This window comes from Tripterygium wilfordii, chromosome 9, assembly GCF_013401445.1.
Source record: "Tripterygium wilfordii isolate XIE 37 chromosome 9, ASM1340144v1, whole genome shotgun sequence".
NCBI classification, from domain to species: Eukaryota; Viridiplantae; Streptophyta; class Magnoliopsida; order Celastrales; family Celastraceae; genus Tripterygium; species Tripterygium wilfordii.
In genome coordinates, this window is record NC_052240.1 from 4,949,061 (window position 1) to 4,967,266 (window position 18,206).

General features: G+C 38.3%; 2 protein-coding genes across 4 annotated transcripts; one reads left to right on the top strand and one right to left on the bottom strand.

Moving 5' to 3' along the window:
* The first annotated feature begins 625 nt into the window (after nt 1–625).
* Nucleotides 626–14,630, top strand: LOC120005377 (ABC transporter B family member 6). 2 transcript variants are annotated; one of them, XM_038854982.1, is made up of 11 exons: nt 626–1,532; nt 5,547–5,601; nt 5,701–5,876; nt 5,964–6,164; nt 9,246–9,505; nt 9,588–9,898; nt 10,021–10,241; nt 10,354–10,694; nt 10,819–11,606; nt 11,700–11,941; nt 12,797–14,630. In XM_038854982.1, exons 1-11 carry the CDS (start codon nt 1,137–1,139, stop codon nt 14,024–14,026), a joined length of 4,221 nt encoding a protein of 1,406 aa, XP_038710910.1. In that variant the 5' UTR covers nt 626–1,136; the 3' UTR covers nt 14,027–14,630. The 2 variants fall into 2 exon arrangements, with proteins under 2 accessions (XP_038710910.1, XP_038710911.1); XM_038854983.1 differs by lacking the exon at nt 5,547–5,601 and having other exon boundaries at nt 1,281–1,532; nt 5,675–5,876.
* Nucleotides 14,631–15,189: 559 nt separating this feature from the next.
* Nucleotides 15,190–17,670, bottom strand: LOC120006559 (photosynthetic NDH subunit of lumenal location 1, chloroplastic). Of its 2 annotated transcripts, XM_038856621.1 has the most exons (8): nt 17,536–17,669; nt 17,345–17,441; nt 16,764–16,847; nt 16,553–16,626; nt 16,346–16,468; nt 16,190–16,261; nt 15,862–15,958; nt 15,190–15,456 (listed from the first exon to the last, which is right to left on the bottom strand). In XM_038856621.1, the coding sequence occupies exons 1-8, from the start codon at nt 17,587–17,589 to the stop codon at nt 15,353–15,355; spliced, it is 705 nt and encodes a 234-aa protein (XP_038712549.1). In that variant the 5' UTR covers nt 17,590–17,669; the 3' UTR covers nt 15,190–15,352. The 2 variants fall into 2 exon arrangements, with proteins under 2 accessions (XP_038712549.1, XP_038712550.1); XM_038856622.1 differs by lacking the exon at nt 16,190–16,261 and having other exon boundaries at nt 17,536–17,670.
* Nucleotides 17,671–18,206: the final 536 nt, after the last annotated feature.

Below are 18,206 nucleotides of genomic sequence, written 5' to 3' on the forward strand. Positions count from 1 at the left end.
TTTTAGCAATGGCCTAAAGAATAGAAGTAACCCCATTGATTGATCTTTGCCATACCCCAATCCCCATGCTATCTATCTATATAGATTTATTGTGTGCCTGTGCAGCAAATATAGTATTTTAAAAAAGCTAAACCCACGCTTTTCTCGTTTCGATCCTTAAAATTTAAAATTTGCTCCAAATATCCTTGAAGGTTCAAGAAGCCAGTCGTTTATGTCTCGAATCACTTTAAACGATTGATTTTTTGAAACTTCAAGGATATTTGAGATAAATTTTAAGTTTAAAGGATAAGAACGAAAAATTGTGAAACTTTGAGGGTATAAAGGTTTAGCCATTTCAAAAATATTACTCGTTGATACAATCTTGCCTTGTTAGGATACATTGAAGATTAGATGAAATATGAAATCCTCCTGTCAAAGATTTATATAGTGAAACAAAACTTTTGATCTAGTTTTTTATTGGAATTTTTGAAAATAAAATGTGATCTAGCTATTATTAGGAAAAAAAAATTCATTTACAACTCAAAAGGCACATGAGATAAAGGAAATAAGAAAAAAAAAATCCAAGGAAACAGAGCAGATGCACTGGCAAATAAAGAAGAAGCCATTGCCAACCATGCAGCAAAGAACACTACACTCACGGACTCACCCACTCTTTTCAGAATCATACACTAGTGGTCAGATTGGTCAGTCATACCAACACGAGACTCCCATCAATTTACCTATATACCCCTCTAACGTCCATTGATAGAATTGAAAGGAAAAAAAACCAAGATTCTTCGAATTGCCGGTGACCGTGAGAAACAAATACCCTCATCGCCGGTGACGTTCCAACAACATAGACAGAAACGGAATCTCGGGATTGCGAACACTTCTTTTTTTGGTTTTCTCTCATCTTGACATGTGAATTGTGCGGCGGCCGAGTCAATCGCTTTCTCTTTCTTTCTTTCCTCTCTCGCTCCCCGCCTCTTTTGCCGGGTCTGCTTGTGCGAAGCATCGGCTTTCTAGAATTGCGAAGAGCAGGAGAAACCGCAAGAGCAACAAGTGGGAATAAGATTGTGCCTCTAAATTTGGCGGATCTGCTAAATTTAGAGGAGGAAGTAGGGTTTTCGTGATTTTTTTTGGGGGAGCCGGCGAAGATGATGGTATCTAGAGGGTTGTTCGGGTGGTCTCCCCCTCACATACAGCCGTTAACACCGGTTTCTGAGGTCTCGGAGCCACCGGAGTCTCCCTCGCCGTACTTGGATGTGAGCGCAGAGGGGGGAGCTGGGCAAGGGGCGCAGGTGGAGGTCGAAGAGGAGATCGAGGAGCCTGAGGAAATGGAGCCGCCACCAGCTGCCGTGCCTTTCTCGAGGCTCTTTGCCTGCGCGGACCGACTTGACTGGGTGCTTATGGTGGCAGGATCGCTTGCAGCTGCTGCCCATGGCACTGCTCTTGTTGTTTACTTGCACTACTTTGCAAAGATTGTCCAGATTCTTAGGATTGGTCCCGAGTCTCATCACAGACGGGAGGACCAGTTTGAGAGATTCAAAGAAGTAAGTATCTATTTTTGTTTTTCAACTTTTTGAAAGTCTGATTGTCCGAATTTCAGAAGCAGTAGCCTGTTTCATTGCTTTTTCCCTGAGCTTGATTAGCGATGTTTCAGTTGTCAATCAGCCATGGAAGCTTCTATCGGACACATAAAATCATCGGGTACTGCGTTTGACACTAGAAATGTGTGGATTAGTAATCTTGAGTCCCAGGAATTTTATTATTCTCACCCTGAGAAAATATAAATTTTCTGCTTGGGAAATGGTCATGCGTCAGTGGAATTCTCCGTGTTAGAGCTAATATTTATATTTCAGATAAAAATTTAATTCAATAGTGAACCTAGGTTAGTGGTTAGGTTGCTGCATTGCAATTGAGTTTAAACCACTTAAAGAACGTATTGTGGGGTATACATGTGCTTTTCCCAGGACCACCATCACTGTGAGAGCCTTGGTGTTGGTAAATTTTTCTTTAATGTTTTAGCTATTAAAATATAAATGTAAGGTTATATAGTTTATAGACATTATAAATCTGAGATTGTGATGTGGATATTGGGACAGCCGGTTGACCAAAATGGGGATCTCAATGATTTAGTGTATCAAGATTACTTAATCCGTGCCTTCCGTTACTTCTTATGCCTTGAGAGTGCTGTTTCGTTAGTTTTAGCCCACCATGTCAGGAAGGGGATTATAGGTTAACTGCTGAAGCAGAAACACTAAGTATGATTGAGGGAATTCTGTTAAGGAAGATATTCCTTTCCAGATTCTAGACATTGATGTGGCTTGCGAATTCTGCATTGAATGTTGGAGAACATTCAGATTGAAATGTTAGAAGAGAAAATACGATCATTGGTTTATTGGAGCACTTGAAAATTTTGTATGAAATATCTATTTATCCATTGCTCAAATAAGGTAATGAGATTATGAGAGAGAATTAAAGTTCAGTCCTAGGATATCTTATTCTCTTTACCTGGCATATATCCTATTCCCTTAAGGTTTATATATTGAGTTTGGTTGAGCAGAGTTGAAATTTACTGTTTCAGGAGCTAATGTTAAACTTGTAGTGTAAAATATGACATTTATCTGGTTTCATTGTGCTTCTCGTCTTAGCCATTAAATGGAAGGTTGCCTAATGCAAAGTAGGGCTCATCTTGTACTACGGGTATTGGTTTTTATACAGGAAGGAGATACCTGCTTTGCTTGGGTATTTAGCATGAGGAGCTATTTCAAGTTTAGCATTCCACATTTGGAATTAGGTTTTTTTCGCTATGGAGTTGTATAGTTATGTTAGGGCTGTCAATTCTGTGTGGGGGGATATTGTTGCTCAGATTCTTTGTATAAATATGGTTTCCTGAATATTGTGGAATACTTATATTTTACCAACGCATATGTTGCCCTATGGTTTGAATATCTTTTTCTTTTTCCCATAGAATCAATCTATGCCAGTTACATGCACAGACAACTCTGTTGAAGCTCATTTATTGTTTAAAAGATGTTAGATAATGTACTGTTACTGATTCTGATTTCTATTTAGGGTTATTGTGTTGTAAAATAATCTCGATAATGGAAATGTTTATGATTATAATGTGATACACACACACAAAAACACTTGCACACACTCTTCCAGGAATATGTTCTTAAGGTTTAAACCCCAACAACATATGATTCCTGGGGATATAATAATTTTTTTAAACACATTTTAATAAGTTATCACGTGAAGATAATTTTTTTATCCAACCAAGGTATGCCTTTGTTGTTGCATATGATTATGAAACATGATTGCTCTGCAACACGTCTTATGTACCCCTTGGGATCTCTCTTCTGGTCGATGCATTGCAATCATAACATCTTTCCTTGCACTCTCTCTATATGCTCTTTCATTGAGAGAATATATGTTAGAATATGAATCTTTCATTCTTCATATCCCTTTTTCTTCCCTAGGCCTGTATAACAAGTTAAATAGGGAAGACTGTATTAGTCTATTAGATGTCACTCTGCTTTCAGTTCCATCTAGTTATAGGTTGACTAGTTACTAGTTAGTCGGCAAATGCTACTTTGGTTGATGAAATGTAGGTTTCTTTGAATATGAAGTTTAGAAATTGTAGACTGTATTAATTTCAATATGTTCTGTTCGGTCATGTTGGACTGGATTGTGTGGAATACTAATAGCAGCTTTATTGTCACAAAACATTCTTAGTGGACCATCATTTTCAAACCCCAACTCCTTCAATAAGATTTTCAACCATAATGTTTCACAAATGCCATGAGGCATGGCTCTGTACTAGATATAGCCACTACTGACTTTTTTTTGCTATGCCAAGTCACCAAATTTCCTCCCTAGAATGTGCAATAGCCTGTTGTTGATCTCATGTCATTGATTGATCCTGCCCAATCAGCATCTGGAATGCATCTATCTTGAGGTGACCATTTCGTTCAAACATCAAGCCTTTACTAGGTGACGACTTCAAGTAACAAAGAAATCTGTGGACTAGCTGCATATGAACGGTTAATATTTGTACTTTGCCATTCAACCCAATAAGTTAACTTGTTGTTTTGGTGTGTTTCACACCTTTTATATATATATATATATTCTAACACTCCCCCTCACGTGTGGGCTGGACAACTTCGATAGCCCAACACATCGACAACAAACGATTCCAAAACTAGGGCAACAACAAACACACAAACCACGCTTGAGGCTATAATAAATGGGGGTTTAAATTGCGGAATCTATGGTTTGAACCCAAGACCTCCTGCTCCTATACCATGTTAAGATTTGTTACTTTGCCATTCAACTCAATAAGTTAACTTGTTGGTTTGAGGCGTTTCTCACTTTTTATATATTATGACACGAACTTCATTTGGTGAATGCATAAACTGACTAATTACACTTATTGTGTACGCAATATCTGGTTGAGTGTGGGATAAATAAATCAGCTTGTATACTAAACGCTGGTACCTTCCCTTTTCAACTGAAGGCTTCTCACTGTCCTCAATTAACTTCATATTTTGCTCTACAGGATTATCAATAGGTTTACATCCTCTCATCCCAATCTCCTTGAGAAGATCCAAAATATACTTCCACTGAGAAATAATATGCTGTGTCTTGATCGCGCTACCTCAATACCAAAGAAAAACTTCAAATTTCCCAAATCTTTATATCAAATTCTAATGCAAGTGATTTCTTTTGTCTCCAAATCTCCTCATTATCATTTCTTGTCGATACAATGTCATCAACGTAGATAATAAGAGTTGTTACAGTTCCTTGGGATGAATGTTTAATGAATAATGTGTGATCAGCTTGACTTTGTTTATAGCCAAACTGGGCCCTTGGAGACTGTTTGAGACCATATAAGGCTTTCTTCAGTTTACTAACTTTTCCGTTAGAGACAATACCCGCCAGAACGTCCATGTACACCTCTTCCTCTAGATCTCCATGAAGAGATGCGATTTTTATGTCAAACTGATGGAGTGGCTACTCCAAATTTGCAGTCAAAGAGAGTAGTTATGGATGTCATCTTTGCAACTGGGGAAATGTCTCTTCATAGTCGACCCTTGAGTTTGAGTATATCCTTTCCCAACTAATCTAGCTTTTTACCTCTCCACTGATCCATCGGCTTTACGTTTGATAGGAAACACCCATTTGCATCCCACTGCCTTTTTCTCCAACAGGTAATCGAACCAAATCCCATGTATTATTTTTATCGAGAGCTTACTCTAAGCTCCATAGTGACGTTACAAAGGATGTATCTTGCTACCTAATAGTTTCAAGTGGAAGCAAAACTTCAGACTAGACTGATTCTAGTTGCTTCCACAAATTTTTTTGGGAGGAAGTGTTTTTTGCCCAGGAGGTTTTAAGTATAATAATGACTTGAATTTGTCCTATTCTCTACCCTTTTAACTTCCTTTTTGGGCGATATTTTGTGCTTCATAGAGTTTTGTAACTGCTTCACAACTTGAAATGGGGAAATGGAAGCATGGACCTTATTTTATCTGACTGTTTATTTTATTTTTCTTCTGCAGCTTTCTTTAGCCATTGTATACATAGCCGTGGGTGTTTTTGCTGCTGGTTGGATTGGTAAAGTTTAACATTTGCTATGCACAATTTTATTCCTCTATTTTATTGTTGTCTCTCTTATTTGTGGCAATAGGGCTGCTAACTTTCTCTCCGTGATAGAGGTTTCGTGCTGGATTCTTACTGGAGAACGTCAGACGGCTGTTATCCGTTCAAAGTATGTTCAAGTCTTACTTAATCAGGACATGAGTTTCTTCGACACCTATGGGAACAATGGGGATATTGTGAGCCAAGTGTTGAGTGATGTGCTTCTTATTCAGTCTGCTTTGAGTGAAAAGGTATGTTTAGCTCTAAGATGTTGAAAATTTACTTCAAGTGCTTGTCTGTGGGATGCTTATTCTGTTGATTGTCCTTTGATGATGCAGGTTGGAAACTATATTCATAACATGGCTACCTTTTTCGGTGGTCTCGTTATTGGATTTGTCAACTGCTGGGAGATTGCGCTCATAACGTTGGCCACTGGCCCATTCATTGTTGCTGCTGGAGGTATATCGAATATCTTTCTCCATAGGCTTGCAGAGAACATCCAAGATGCATATGCTGAAGCAGCTAGCATTGCTGAACAGGTTTTTTTTTATTCATTTAACTTTTTCCTCTGTAATTTCTTATGATCTGCAGATGGTTGATGATGTTTGTTTTCCTGCATTCAATCATGGGACTTTTTGAATGAATTCCACTGCATAATTTTTTGGTGCTGTTCCTTGGGTATATAAAATTCTATTTCTTGGATCGTAATTAATCGTACCCTGATACCCGTGTGGTTGTCAGGAATTTAAATTGGACATTTTTCGTCGCTGATGTAGATCAGTAGATGCACATTCTTAGGTCCTCTTATTTGAAGTTGGAGATGTTTTTTTTCCCTTAGTGATGGTATGTCATTCGAAATTTCAGACTTATAGTGTATAGCTAAACCCATGGATGAAGGCATAAATTTATTTCTTTCAGTTGCTATTGTATGTAATATATTTTTTTTTAGTTTTGCATGGAGGAGATGTGGTTGGTTTGTCATTTGATAGAGTATTTATATCTTGCAATGTAGCTTTGTAGCTGAAAAATAGCCGATAAAAAAGTCACTTTCCTATTGATGATATCATCATTCCTCATAGCTAGTATGTTCAATGGCCATTCAAAATTTATGGGAAAAATTTATGCATACTGCATGAATTTATGAAATGGGTCATGATAGGTAGCAAAACTTGTTATTTGATTGAAGATGAAATAATCCTTTGTTAGATGATATCCAAAATTCTAACTTGAACTTTTAAGTCATGTTATGTGTCTTTTCAGCTTCAGTGCTGCTATTCATATAATCATATTACTTCACTTCTTAATGATTTAATCCCCCACATGCTTATTCACTTGGCCATTAGCTAGGAAGCACTGACTCGGCAAAATGGGTGCGGAGTCCGCGTCAAGTTCGAACTCAGTTCAGATGCGCGATTGACTCGCAAAAATAAGGCTCGACGCGCGTTGACTGCGTCGGAACAGCCAACCCAGCCAAGACTCACCTTCAACTCGGCAAAATGGATTTGTAGGTCTAGATCGAGTTTCGCGAATTGATCAGATAGTTGTTTTGTAGCTCTTTCTTCTTTCTTCTTTGTCAATCGCCATTGTTGGGCCTCCTTCTTCCTTCTCCGACGATGGCCATTGTTGGGCCTTCTTCTTCCTTCTCCAACGATCGCCACTGTTGCCTCCGTGAACCGTGTCTCTCGTTTCCGTCGATCGCGACTGCAAATCAGTTCAGATCAGTTCATCGTTTCTTCGCATGGCTTCCATCACAATTCCTCTAGGACCTTCTATTCTTTCAGTGGACTAAGGGCCTCATTTGCCCACAACTGTGCTATTTCTCATGTGGGACCAGATCTGTGTTTGGGTCTTCTCATATGGGCTTTGGTTTGTTAGAGTCTAGTTGTGGGCCTCTCAATTCTTAGTCATATGAATATCTCAAGTCACTCAAAAGTCAAAATGGCTCAATTTACTTTATTTAAACTCATATGTTGCTTTATTTTATTCTATATCTCAATATTTATTCTATCTAAAATAGATATCAATAATTTTAATTTGCTGAGTTCCCCCGCACTCGCATCATGGATTCTTTGAGAATTTGCGAATTCCTGCATCCCCGCATCCGAGTTGGTGCTTCCTAGGCCACTAGTCACCTATTTAGGATGGATCTGAATAATCTGCATCAACGGTGCTTTAGTGGAAGGTTAGGATTTGTATTTGGAATTTTAAGTGTGAGAATAATCAGCCAATGCATTTATTGTTTGATAAGTGGTAGGTCTTGAGACTTTATGAAGGCAAGTAACAGGCTTCAATGTACTTAGGAATCACTTGGAGGAGTTGTGAAATTAAATGAATTGTGTAGTTCCAAAACTGTCTAATGAGCATTTAAGTTTTTCTCTTCCTTTCTTATTGGGAGGACATCAAGACATGCTAGCAATTATGGCGGTGCTTTCGTTTGGGTTTCAACTGCACTGATTGTAAATCTGAGTTGTTCATCATAGGTTGAGTGATTTCTTAGATGCATTGTTGGGGAAGTGAGGCATTTAACTTTTTATTGACTTGTAATTGAGTCTGCTTATAATAATTCCATTCATAGGTATAATGATGAAAGCCCGTTTAAATTTTTTTTGTATGTAAATCATATATCGGGTATTTTCCCCTTCCGCTAAATACTCATCACATCATTGGTTGAATTTTTAATGCAATATATGCATTGAATTGTGTGCACTATTATCAGATGTGTTGTTGCATCTTATAATTTGTCGCCGTTTTAAGTGTACTTTTTCTGAGGAAGAGGAATGCTTGGCAATTTCCATTCACCATCACTTCAAAACCCCCTACTTCATATTTACTTTCTACCGATTGTTTTCGTATAAATAATGTTTTCGAGCTTCCAATTTTTTCCTGTCTTTTTGTGTTTCACGCAATGGTTCTAGGTGCCATAGTTGCTGCTGTATGAAAATGAAATCGAAATCATCTTAACTGACATGTTTTTTTTTTTTTGAATGTTGCTGTGAACTGATGTCCTTCGACGCTGCTAAAATTTTTGAAGTGAGTTCTATGTCTTGGAGTATAATAAGACAGTGCTTTTAATTGAGTGGATGCTATGGGAAATATTTACTCTCTAAGTTTATAATTGTATTTGGAAAGCTGAGTGTTCAATTCATGGAATGGCAGTCACAATACTTGTTTACCTTATATTTGCCAATGAGTGGAGTATACACTGTTCCCCTTAGTTGTGATGGTTTTCAGATGATAAGATTACCTTCTTTCATTTGATTGAAGAGATTTTATTACAGTTTTGTGGTACATCTTATATTTTCTCCTCTGTTTTTTAATTTTTTAATATGGGGTGGAACTGCTTGACGCCGTTCCATTAACAATATTGCGTTTTTGCCTCTCAAGAAAGAAAAGACTTGCATTATCAGTTTCTTAATGTTCTTTACTTTTCTGGTGTTGAAGGTATTATCATTGTGTTCCTTGAATATACAAGTTTTTCTTCTTTAAGTTAGCTAGGATTAGAGAGATGACAAGAGTGCTAAAAAGCCTAGAATTATTTGTAGTGTGGATCCAACCTGGCTTTTGCGAGGGTGTCATACTTCACTGATGCTAAATTCCAGATACTTTCTTATACTATGCAGGCAGTCTCTTATATTAGGACTTTGTATGCATTTACAAATGAAACTCTGGCCAAGTATTCTTATGCAACATCTCTACAAGCAACTCTGAGATATGGTATATTGATTAGTCTTGTGCAAGGACTTGGGCTTGGATTTACATATGGGCTGGCAATATGTTCCTGTGCTTTACAACTTTGGGTCGGAAGGTTTCTAGTGACACATGGCAAAGCTCATGGTGGTGAAATAATAACTGCCCTATTTGCTGTAATTTTGAGTGGGCTGTAAGTTTCCACTTCTTTGTCTTGCCTTGATGCTGCAAATCAATTTAGCTGCCTCCTTATTCCTTTTATTCTTTTGCTACAGTGGGTTGAATCAAGCAGCAACAAACTTCTATTCATTTGACCAAGGGCGAATTGCGGCTTATAGACTTTTTGAGATGATAAGCAGGTCATCCTCTATTGTGAATCAAGATGGAAATACCCTGGTATCTGTGCAAGGAAACATCGAGTTCCGGAATGTATATTTTAGCTACCTGTCTCGTCCTGAAATCCCTATCTTGAGTGGATTCTACCTCACTGTACCTGCTAAGAAAGCTGTGGCACTTGTTGGCAGAAATGGTTCTGGTAAAAGCAGTATTATTCCACTGATGGAGCGGTTTTATGATCCTAATCTAGGTATCTTGGGCAAATTATGGCTATATCAGCATGTGCGCTAATTTTTCTTCAAATTTCCATGGGGATCTAAAGAACTTCGTTTTTACATGTTGCCCCAAATAATTCCACATTCTGTGATGCAGGAGAAGTGCTTCTGGATGGAGAAAATATTAAAAACCTGAAACTGGAATGGCTGAGAAGTCAAATTGGATTAGTCACCCAGGAATCAGCTTTGCTGAGTTTGAGTATAAGAGATAATATTGCATATGGGCGAGATGTGACTTTGGATCAGATTGAAGAAGCAGCTAAGATAGCACATGCACATACATTTATCAGCTCACTTGAAAAAGGATACGACACTCACGTGAGTTTTAGGGAATTCAAGCTCGTAGTTGTGAGCTTTGAATATTGGTATTACATCTTTGTTTATTCATTTCATCATTATTCATTTTGGGATTTAATTCCTATGCTTGCAGGTTGGTAGGGCTGGTTTAACACTGACGGAAGAGCAGAAAATTAAACTTTCTATTGCCAGAGCTGTGCTTTTAAACCCAACAATTTTGTTGCTTGATGAGGTTACTGGTGGGCTTGACTTTGAAGCTGAAAGAGCTGTTCAGGGGGCTCTGGATCTTCTCATGTTGGGATGCTCAACAATAATAATAGCTAGAAGGCTTAGTCTTATTAGGAATGCTGATTACATAGCTGTGATGGAGGAGGGTCATCTAGTTGAAATGGGAACACATGATGAATTACTAACCCTGGATGGCCTATACGCTGAGCTTCTCAAATGTGAAGAAGCTGCAAAACTTCCAAGGAGGTATGATGTGGAAATAATGTTTTGAAGTTCATTCTGTGGCTTTTTTTAAAAGAGTGCTTGTTTCGAGGAATGCCAATAAATTTTTTATTTAAAAAAAACATGTGCTCTGTTTTATCTTATACAGGATGCCAGTCAGGAACTACAATGAGACTGCTGCTTTCCAGATTGAAAGGGATTCTTCAGCAAGTCATAGCTTCCAAGAACCATCGTCCCCTAAACTGGTAAAGTCTCCCTCTCTTCAGAGAGTCCCTGGCATATTTCGACCTTCAGATGGCGCTTTTAACTCCCTAGAATCACCGAAGGCTCCTAGTTCACCTCCAGAGAAAATGCTGGAAAATGATCTGCCTTTGGAAACAGCTGATAAGGAACCATCAATAAAAAGGCAGGATAGTTTTGAAATGAGACTGCCAGAGCTTCCCAAGATTGATGTTCAGTCTGCACACCAGAAAACATCAAATGGTTCAGAGGAACCTGAGTCACCTGTGTCTCCCCTTTTGACATCTGATCCAAAAAATGAACGTTCCCATTCCCAGACTTTTAGTCGACCACATAGTCACTCCGATGACATTCCGTTCAAAGCGAGGGAATCAAAGGATACAGAGCGGAAAGCACCATCATTTTGGAGACTGGCACAGCTTAGTTTTGCAGAGTGGCTGTATGCTGTATTAGGAAGCATTGGTGCTGCAATTTTCGGCTCTTTTAATCCACTTTTTGCTTATGCTATTGCACTGATAGTGACAGCATATTATCAGACCGGTGACCATAATCACATACAGCAAGAGGTAGACAAATGGTGCTTGATCATCGCCTGCATGGGTATAGTGACAGTAGTTGCCAATTTTCTGCAGCATTTTTACTTTGGTATTATGGGGGAGAAGATGACTGAACGAGTTAGAAGAATGATGTTCTCAGGTACATAAATTTCTTCCCTGTCTATTCGTATTATCTTCAGAAAACTCAATGCTGCGTCTGTTCTTACCTTATTTGTGCCACCCAACATGGCAGCTATGCTACGAAATGAAGTTGGATGGTTTGATGAGGAGGAGAACAGCGCAGATACTTTGTCCATGCGGTTGGCAAATGATGCTACGTTTGTGCGGGCTGCATTTAGCAACCGACTTTCAATTTTTATACAGGATAGCGCTGCTGTTATTGTGGCCGTCCTTTTAGGTATGTTGCTAGAGTGGCGTTTGGCGCTAGTGGCTTTGTCAACCCTGCCAATTCTCACTGTTTCTGCCATTGCACAGGTTTGCTAATCTTCTAGTTGGTTTTTGATGTGGAATCATTCAATAATTAAGTTTGAACTGATAATATTGTTCTGATTATTATTTTGGATCACTATTTTTTATGTTTTGGGAAACATTGATTTTGGTTTCTTAGTTGTTTTTTTCCGTGCCATTATGTTGTATATCCCTTCCCCTTTGGAGCAGTTCAGTCCTTTTTTATTTTATTTCATTTTATTTTGGGATAAGTGAGCACTACTATCCTTGGAATGATAACTGGTAGCAGATTTACTTTCTTGATTGTTTTCTCCAGAGTGAGACTCATCTGGTAGTTCCTTTACGCCTTATTGCTGATGTATCTTTTATTAGAGAAATGGGACAGTGTTTCGTGGAGTTACTTTGTAGTTCCATTGACCAATATGCTGAAATGTTTCTTTTCTTGACTGCTTCCTTCTCAATTGTCAGAGAAATGCTTGACCTGAAATCTCATGCATGTTGGACAAGATCCATTCTGTGATTGTATTGAACTCAAAAAGTCATCGACTCATTTAGAGGATATAACTGTCTTCCTGTCTGAATAATAGCCTCCTATATCAGCATTGAGAGTCTGAGAGGCCCTGCACCACTGCTGATAAATGCACATATAGCCTGTCAAATTTCTGCTAGTATTTCAAATGCCTCATTTTTCAGTATAACATCTTACTGTGTTTCTCTATAAGAACTTCAAGTTTCCAACTCGATCTTTTTTTGGGTTCAACTTTGGCCATCATCACCTTCAATTGCTTAACCTTCATTTTTTTGGTCATTGTATGGTAATGAAAAAGAGTTGAATACCTTTTTTTCTCTACATTCTGAGTTGCTGTGAACTTACAATTGCAGAAATTATGGCTTGCTGGATTCTCCAGGGGTATCCAGGAGATGCACAGGAAAGCTTCCTTGGTTCTTGAGGATGCTGTTAGAAACATTTACACTGTTGTAGCTTTCTGTGCGGGTAACAAGGTGATGGAGCTCTATAGATTGCAATTGCAGAAAATATTTGTGCAGAGTTTTTTTCACGGGATGGCCATTGGTCTTGCATTTGGCTTTTCACAGTTTCTTCTTTTTGCATGTAATGCTCTTCTCCTTTGGTATACTGCAATCTCTGTCAAAAATCAGTATATGGATCTTCCTACAGCCCTCAAGGAGTACATGGTTTTCTCTTTTGCTACTTTTGCGCTGGTGGAGCCTTTTGGATTGGCTCCATATATACTTAAACGGCGAAAATCACTCATTTCAGTATTTGAGATAATAGATCGGTTGCCCAAGATTGATCCAGATGATAATTCAGCGTTGAAGCCTGCTAATGTCTACGGAAGCATGGAGTTAAAGAATGTTGATTTCTGTTATCCAAGTCACCCAGAGGTGTTGGTATTAAGCAATTTTAGTCTTAAAGTTAATGGGGGACAAACTTTAGCTGTGGTGGGAGTTTCAGGATCCGGAAAAAGCACTATAATATCATTGATTGAGAGATTTTATGATCCAGTTGCTGGACAAGTTCTTCTTGATGGAAGAGACTTGAAACTCTATAATTTGAGATGGTTGAGGAATCATCTAGGTCTTGTTCAACAGGAACCCATTATTTTCTCAACAACTATTAGGGAAAACATAATATATGCAAGACACAATGCCAGTGAAGCTGAGATGAAAGAGGCTGCAAGAATAGCAAACGCCCACCACTTTATTAGCAGCTTGCCACACGGTTATGACACTCATGTGGGGATGAGGGGTGTGGACCTGACCCCTGGACAGAAACAGAGAATTGCAATTGCTCGAGTAGTGCTGAAAAATGCACCCATCTTGTTACTGGATGAAGCTAGCTCATCCATTGAATCTGAATCAAGCCGAGTGGTCCAGGAAGCGCTTGATACGCTGATCATGGGGAACAAAACAACAATTTTGATAGCACATCGGACTGCAATGATGAGGCATGTTGACAACATTGTGGTTCTCAATGGAGGGCGAATTGTTGAGGAGGGGACCCATGATGCTTTGGCAGCGAAGAATGGCTTGTATCTCCGGTTGATGCAACCCCACTTTGGGAAGGGTTTGCGCCAACATCGACTGGTCTAGAATGTATTCAAGAGTGATGGTAGCTTAAGTGGTTTATTTTTGTACAGTTTATCCTGCACTGGAATTGCCAACATGTGGCAATCTCTCCGGGCTATCAGTTGGTAGAACTTACAAGGACATGCAGAAGATTAATGGGGATAATATGGCTTGTAACAAAATTTATGGATGGGTAGGCACACCGGTGGTATTGATAGTTCACTGTTTAAGTATAGAGTTAGAAATAGGGATTTTTGGAGTTGGTTGGCAGCTGAGAAGATGCTTCGGGCTAGTAGTTTTTTCATTCTGAAGGTGGACATCGGTTTATTGCTGTGCCTTCTACACATTGATTTGTTTATTATTCTCAAATCAGAATTTGGGGATGGGATACTTGTAGGCTAGTGAGGCGTGTGTTTTTCCTGTGAATTGTTTCTTTATATAGTTTCTTGTAGCTTTTATGATTTTCCAACCCAAGAGCTTGGACAATGAATGAGGCCTTCTTGTAATTTTTTTTTTTTGAAAACCAGAGAAAGCTTAGAAGGGAGAAAAGTGAGGGAATTTGTTGTATAACTTTCTTTGTACATAACTACGCAGATGATTTGTAAGGCGATTACTTTTGCTTACAGAACTTCACTAGATTACTCATCCTCTCAAGATTTCGTATTTGTGGACGAGGGTGCTGAGAATTATCTGGTCCAGCTTGGGTTGGATAGTATTGGTCTTGTGTCATATCTGTTTTATTTCGTTTTTGGCATCATGACATTTTTGCATGGTGGCACTTTTCCAAAGCATGGTACAGCTATGTGCTTAGTTTCTGAAGTTGCATAGATTCCTGGTGATACCTGATGAGGTCTTTGTATTGCTGGGTGTTTCTGAGGCCATAGAATCTTTGTAAGAAGTGTAGTTAGGTTGTGATTTTGTAAGTTGCTTTGCCGTTCATTTCTCTGTGTAGAGTGATTTGAAATTAGGCTCTTAATATCCTTCAAGCGAGAGAGAGGGAACCGGGTTCTGGGAGTAGAAAATAATTTGTGATAGCAAACTTCTGGAACCTAGTCCAATGCACTTTTGGTGTGCAAATGACATGTCATTAGATATATATATATATATATATATATATATTACATTTTATATCTATGTGCAGTGTGCTACGCTTCCATTTTGGTAGAATTAAATTCTACCAAATGATGTACTGGTATGAAAACTTCTATTACCATATAAGGCAATCTCAGCCCGTTAAACTACGACTGAATATCAACGAAACAATAGGTACTGATACATATAACAAATGAAGAATATATTTTGCGGAAACTGCACTGTAGTTGAACACAATCTAGCGCAACAAGTTACACTTCAGATATCAAGCATCTTAAAAGAATCTGCTATCACTTTGAGCATATTGCGAAATTTCTTCCATCGTCTTTCATTCGCTCCAACAATTAGTGTGTAATATCTCCCTACACAAAATTGCAAGTTGGCAGGATTAAAATTGCAACAATTAGTGTGTAAAATCCCCCTCCTCTCACTGAGGTACTCTTAGCAGGGCGGCCCATGATCAGATAAAAAAAAAATCTTCCAGGATCTATATGCTATAAGGTGAGTATTTTCCAGCTCTGCACCATTATTTCTTAGAAGTGTGAAGTTGAACAAAATTGGCAATACTATGCACCTTTCATGTGCTTGGTTCCAAAAGTAGTGAAGCACTCAGCACTCTCTCCAGCTGAAAGCTACAACTTATTCTCATTCCTTTTTATTAGAACAAAGGGAGCTAAGGGCGAAACCAGTTCAGATGCATGGTTAAAGAATCAAAGCTAGGGATTAACATTTACAATACTGATGCAGTAAGGTGTTTGGGTACTTACCATTACCGATTGCTATTGTTGCAAAAGAATTGCAGGCGAAGTTTGGTGATGTAAGTGCGAACTCGACAGTGTAATAGTTCTTCCCATCCACAGTCCGCTGCATCCAGTAGACAGCCATCAAAGTAGTTGTCAATTAGTTCTACCAATAAAATTTGGAATTGTTATCATGAAACCATATGACTGAAGAATAATACAAGCACTTAAACATGCCCTCAGTGGCCATAATAGATATATTTGCGAGATACCTATAGCAAATCGTTCTTGGACAGGTTTAGATTTTTAAACTGGAAGAACCCCATAGTGAAATCTGAAATGAGAAGATACAGACCTCTTGCATGTCTAGTATATTAGCCCTTTGATTTGGTGCAGTATATCTGTGCGTTACTACATTGTAGATAACCTGATAGAGCAAAGAACTGGTCATGGAGCACTACACGAAGACTTTTTTGGGAACATACAAAATTCGCAGAGTTGTATCTATTACCTCTTCCATCGGACCCAAATCATGGATGTCCTTTTTGTCAGTTGGTATGAATCTCACTCTGACATTTTGCAGCTGCCGATATCTGTCTTTGAACGCAGAATCATGCCCCAAGAAGTCAAAATCCTAACAACAAATATCAGAAATCATTTAGGGGCCAAAAGTTCATGCTTCCTTTCGGTTCCGTTGTAGGCTTGTAGTAAAACTTACAATCCAGTCCGATGGATAGTAATATGAATACCCATCTTCAGAGTCAACAAATGCTCGATAGTTTTTAGGTACCTCTGCAGAAAAGCAAAGTTTGACATTAAGTTTTAATTCCAGAATATGTGGATTGCATGGAGATCATGAAATTACTCAATGATATGGCCAAGAAGAACGGCACATATATAAATATGTGAGTAATGATATAACATAATACCTTCAGCAAAAAGAGGACTTGCTGGGAATAAATTTGAGGTCAACCCTCCAATTCCTAGCAATAGCAATCGTCTCTTACAATTACCTAAATTTCATTAAAGTCATAGGAAGAAAAATATCAATTCAAAATTCCAAAACAGTTGAATCGAGGTCTTATTACATTTTTCTAGCCAATCCAGCAAATTGAATCTTTGATGACATAATATTCGATTTCAGGGTTGTAACACTTCACCAACTCAGCAGTTACAGAAATTGAGAAACTCAGAATGCAGTCCTAACGTGAAAGGGAGGTGTCATCCAATGAAAAACTAGAAGGTAGACTACATACAAAGCTCAATGATCCAAGTGTCCTGTAAGTTACAATTTCACTACAAAATCACCAAGCAGTAAATACAAAGGCGGTCGGTTCAAGAAAAAAGATGCCTAGCTATAGCATCAGATTGAACCGCCCTTCTCTGGTCACAATTTCAAGAAAAAGTTAGTTTGGGTATTTCCACAAACACTAATCCTACACTGTGTCAGTACCCAAATAACAATTTAATAATTGAATTTAATAGGAACCCAGATGCTAATTTCACTTACTCCCATCATTGACATTCGTTTCTCTCGAGCACGCAATTGGGTTACACAAAGACACTGCAGCTGGTCGAGTTAACTCATTTGAATGAGGCACAAGTAACTGAAAATAGTGAATAGTGGCGCATCAGAAAGAGCATTGAAAAACGTCGACACAATTATTAGCAGATTGAAGTTAGAAAATTAGATACACTAACCTTGTTGGATAACGTTGTCAAGACCGAGCTCAGCGAGAGTGATGAACCCGCCATATTAACGAACAAGCTATGGAAGAGGCAACTTCCATCGTTTGATTCTTTTTGTGCATAGAGAGAGTGGATAAGGCCCCACAAAGTATAACGGGTGTGGGAGAACTATTACACGTGAGAGACACGTGACTCTGGATAACTTGCAAGCTTCAAAGTTGTGGCGTTGATTTACAGAGTCGCACATTGAATAGCAAATCAAAGTTTATATTTTTAACCCTTTTTTGGTCAAAAGCGTAGCAAAGGAATTGGAGTACTCTTTTATGAAGGAGAGATGAAGGAAGCTCGAGGACAACTAAATGACTGAGCGCCCGTTTGGTTCGTTGTATTATAATCGTAATGGAATTTTCAATACAAGTAATAATTAAATTGTGGTAATATGATTACAAGATAAAAAGAACAAGTGATATACAATTATACACGATTTTTGATGTTCTTTTTGACAATGTAAAAAGAACAGGTGATCTACAGCTCATACCCCCTCATCATATTTTTTATAAACACATTTCGCTACCAAATTTTATGCAACATTCATTATTTCTTTTCTCATTTTGTATCACAGTTTTAAATAGCATCTTGTGTTAGTATTATAGATAAACAATGGAAGTTATGGGGTGAAGATC

Coding starts and splice junctions, on each gene's coding strand:
- LOC120006559 (XM_038856621.1), bottom strand. CDS start 17,589: ATGGCGGGTTCATCACTCTCGCTGAGCTCGGTCTTGACAACGTTATCC. Junction 16,848..17,344: donor AACGAATGTCAATGATGGGA/GTAAGTGAAATT, acceptor AATGAAATTTAG/GTAATTGTAAGAGACGATTG. Junction 16,627..16,763: donor AAGTCCTCTTTTTGCTGAAG/GTATTATGTTAT, acceptor GCTTTTCTGCAG/AGGTACCTAAAAACTATCGA.
- LOC120005377 (XM_038854982.1), top strand. CDS start 1,137: ATGATGGTATCTAGAGGGTTGTTCGGGTGGTCTCCCCCTCACATACAG. Junction 1,533..5,546: donor AGTTTGAGAGATTCAAAGAA/GTAAGTATCTAT, acceptor TTTCTTCTGCAG/CTTTCTTTAGCCATTGTATA. Junction 11,607..11,699: donor TAGAAGAATGATGTTCTCAG/GTACATAAATTT, acceptor CCAACATGGCAG/CTATGCTACGAAATGAAGTT.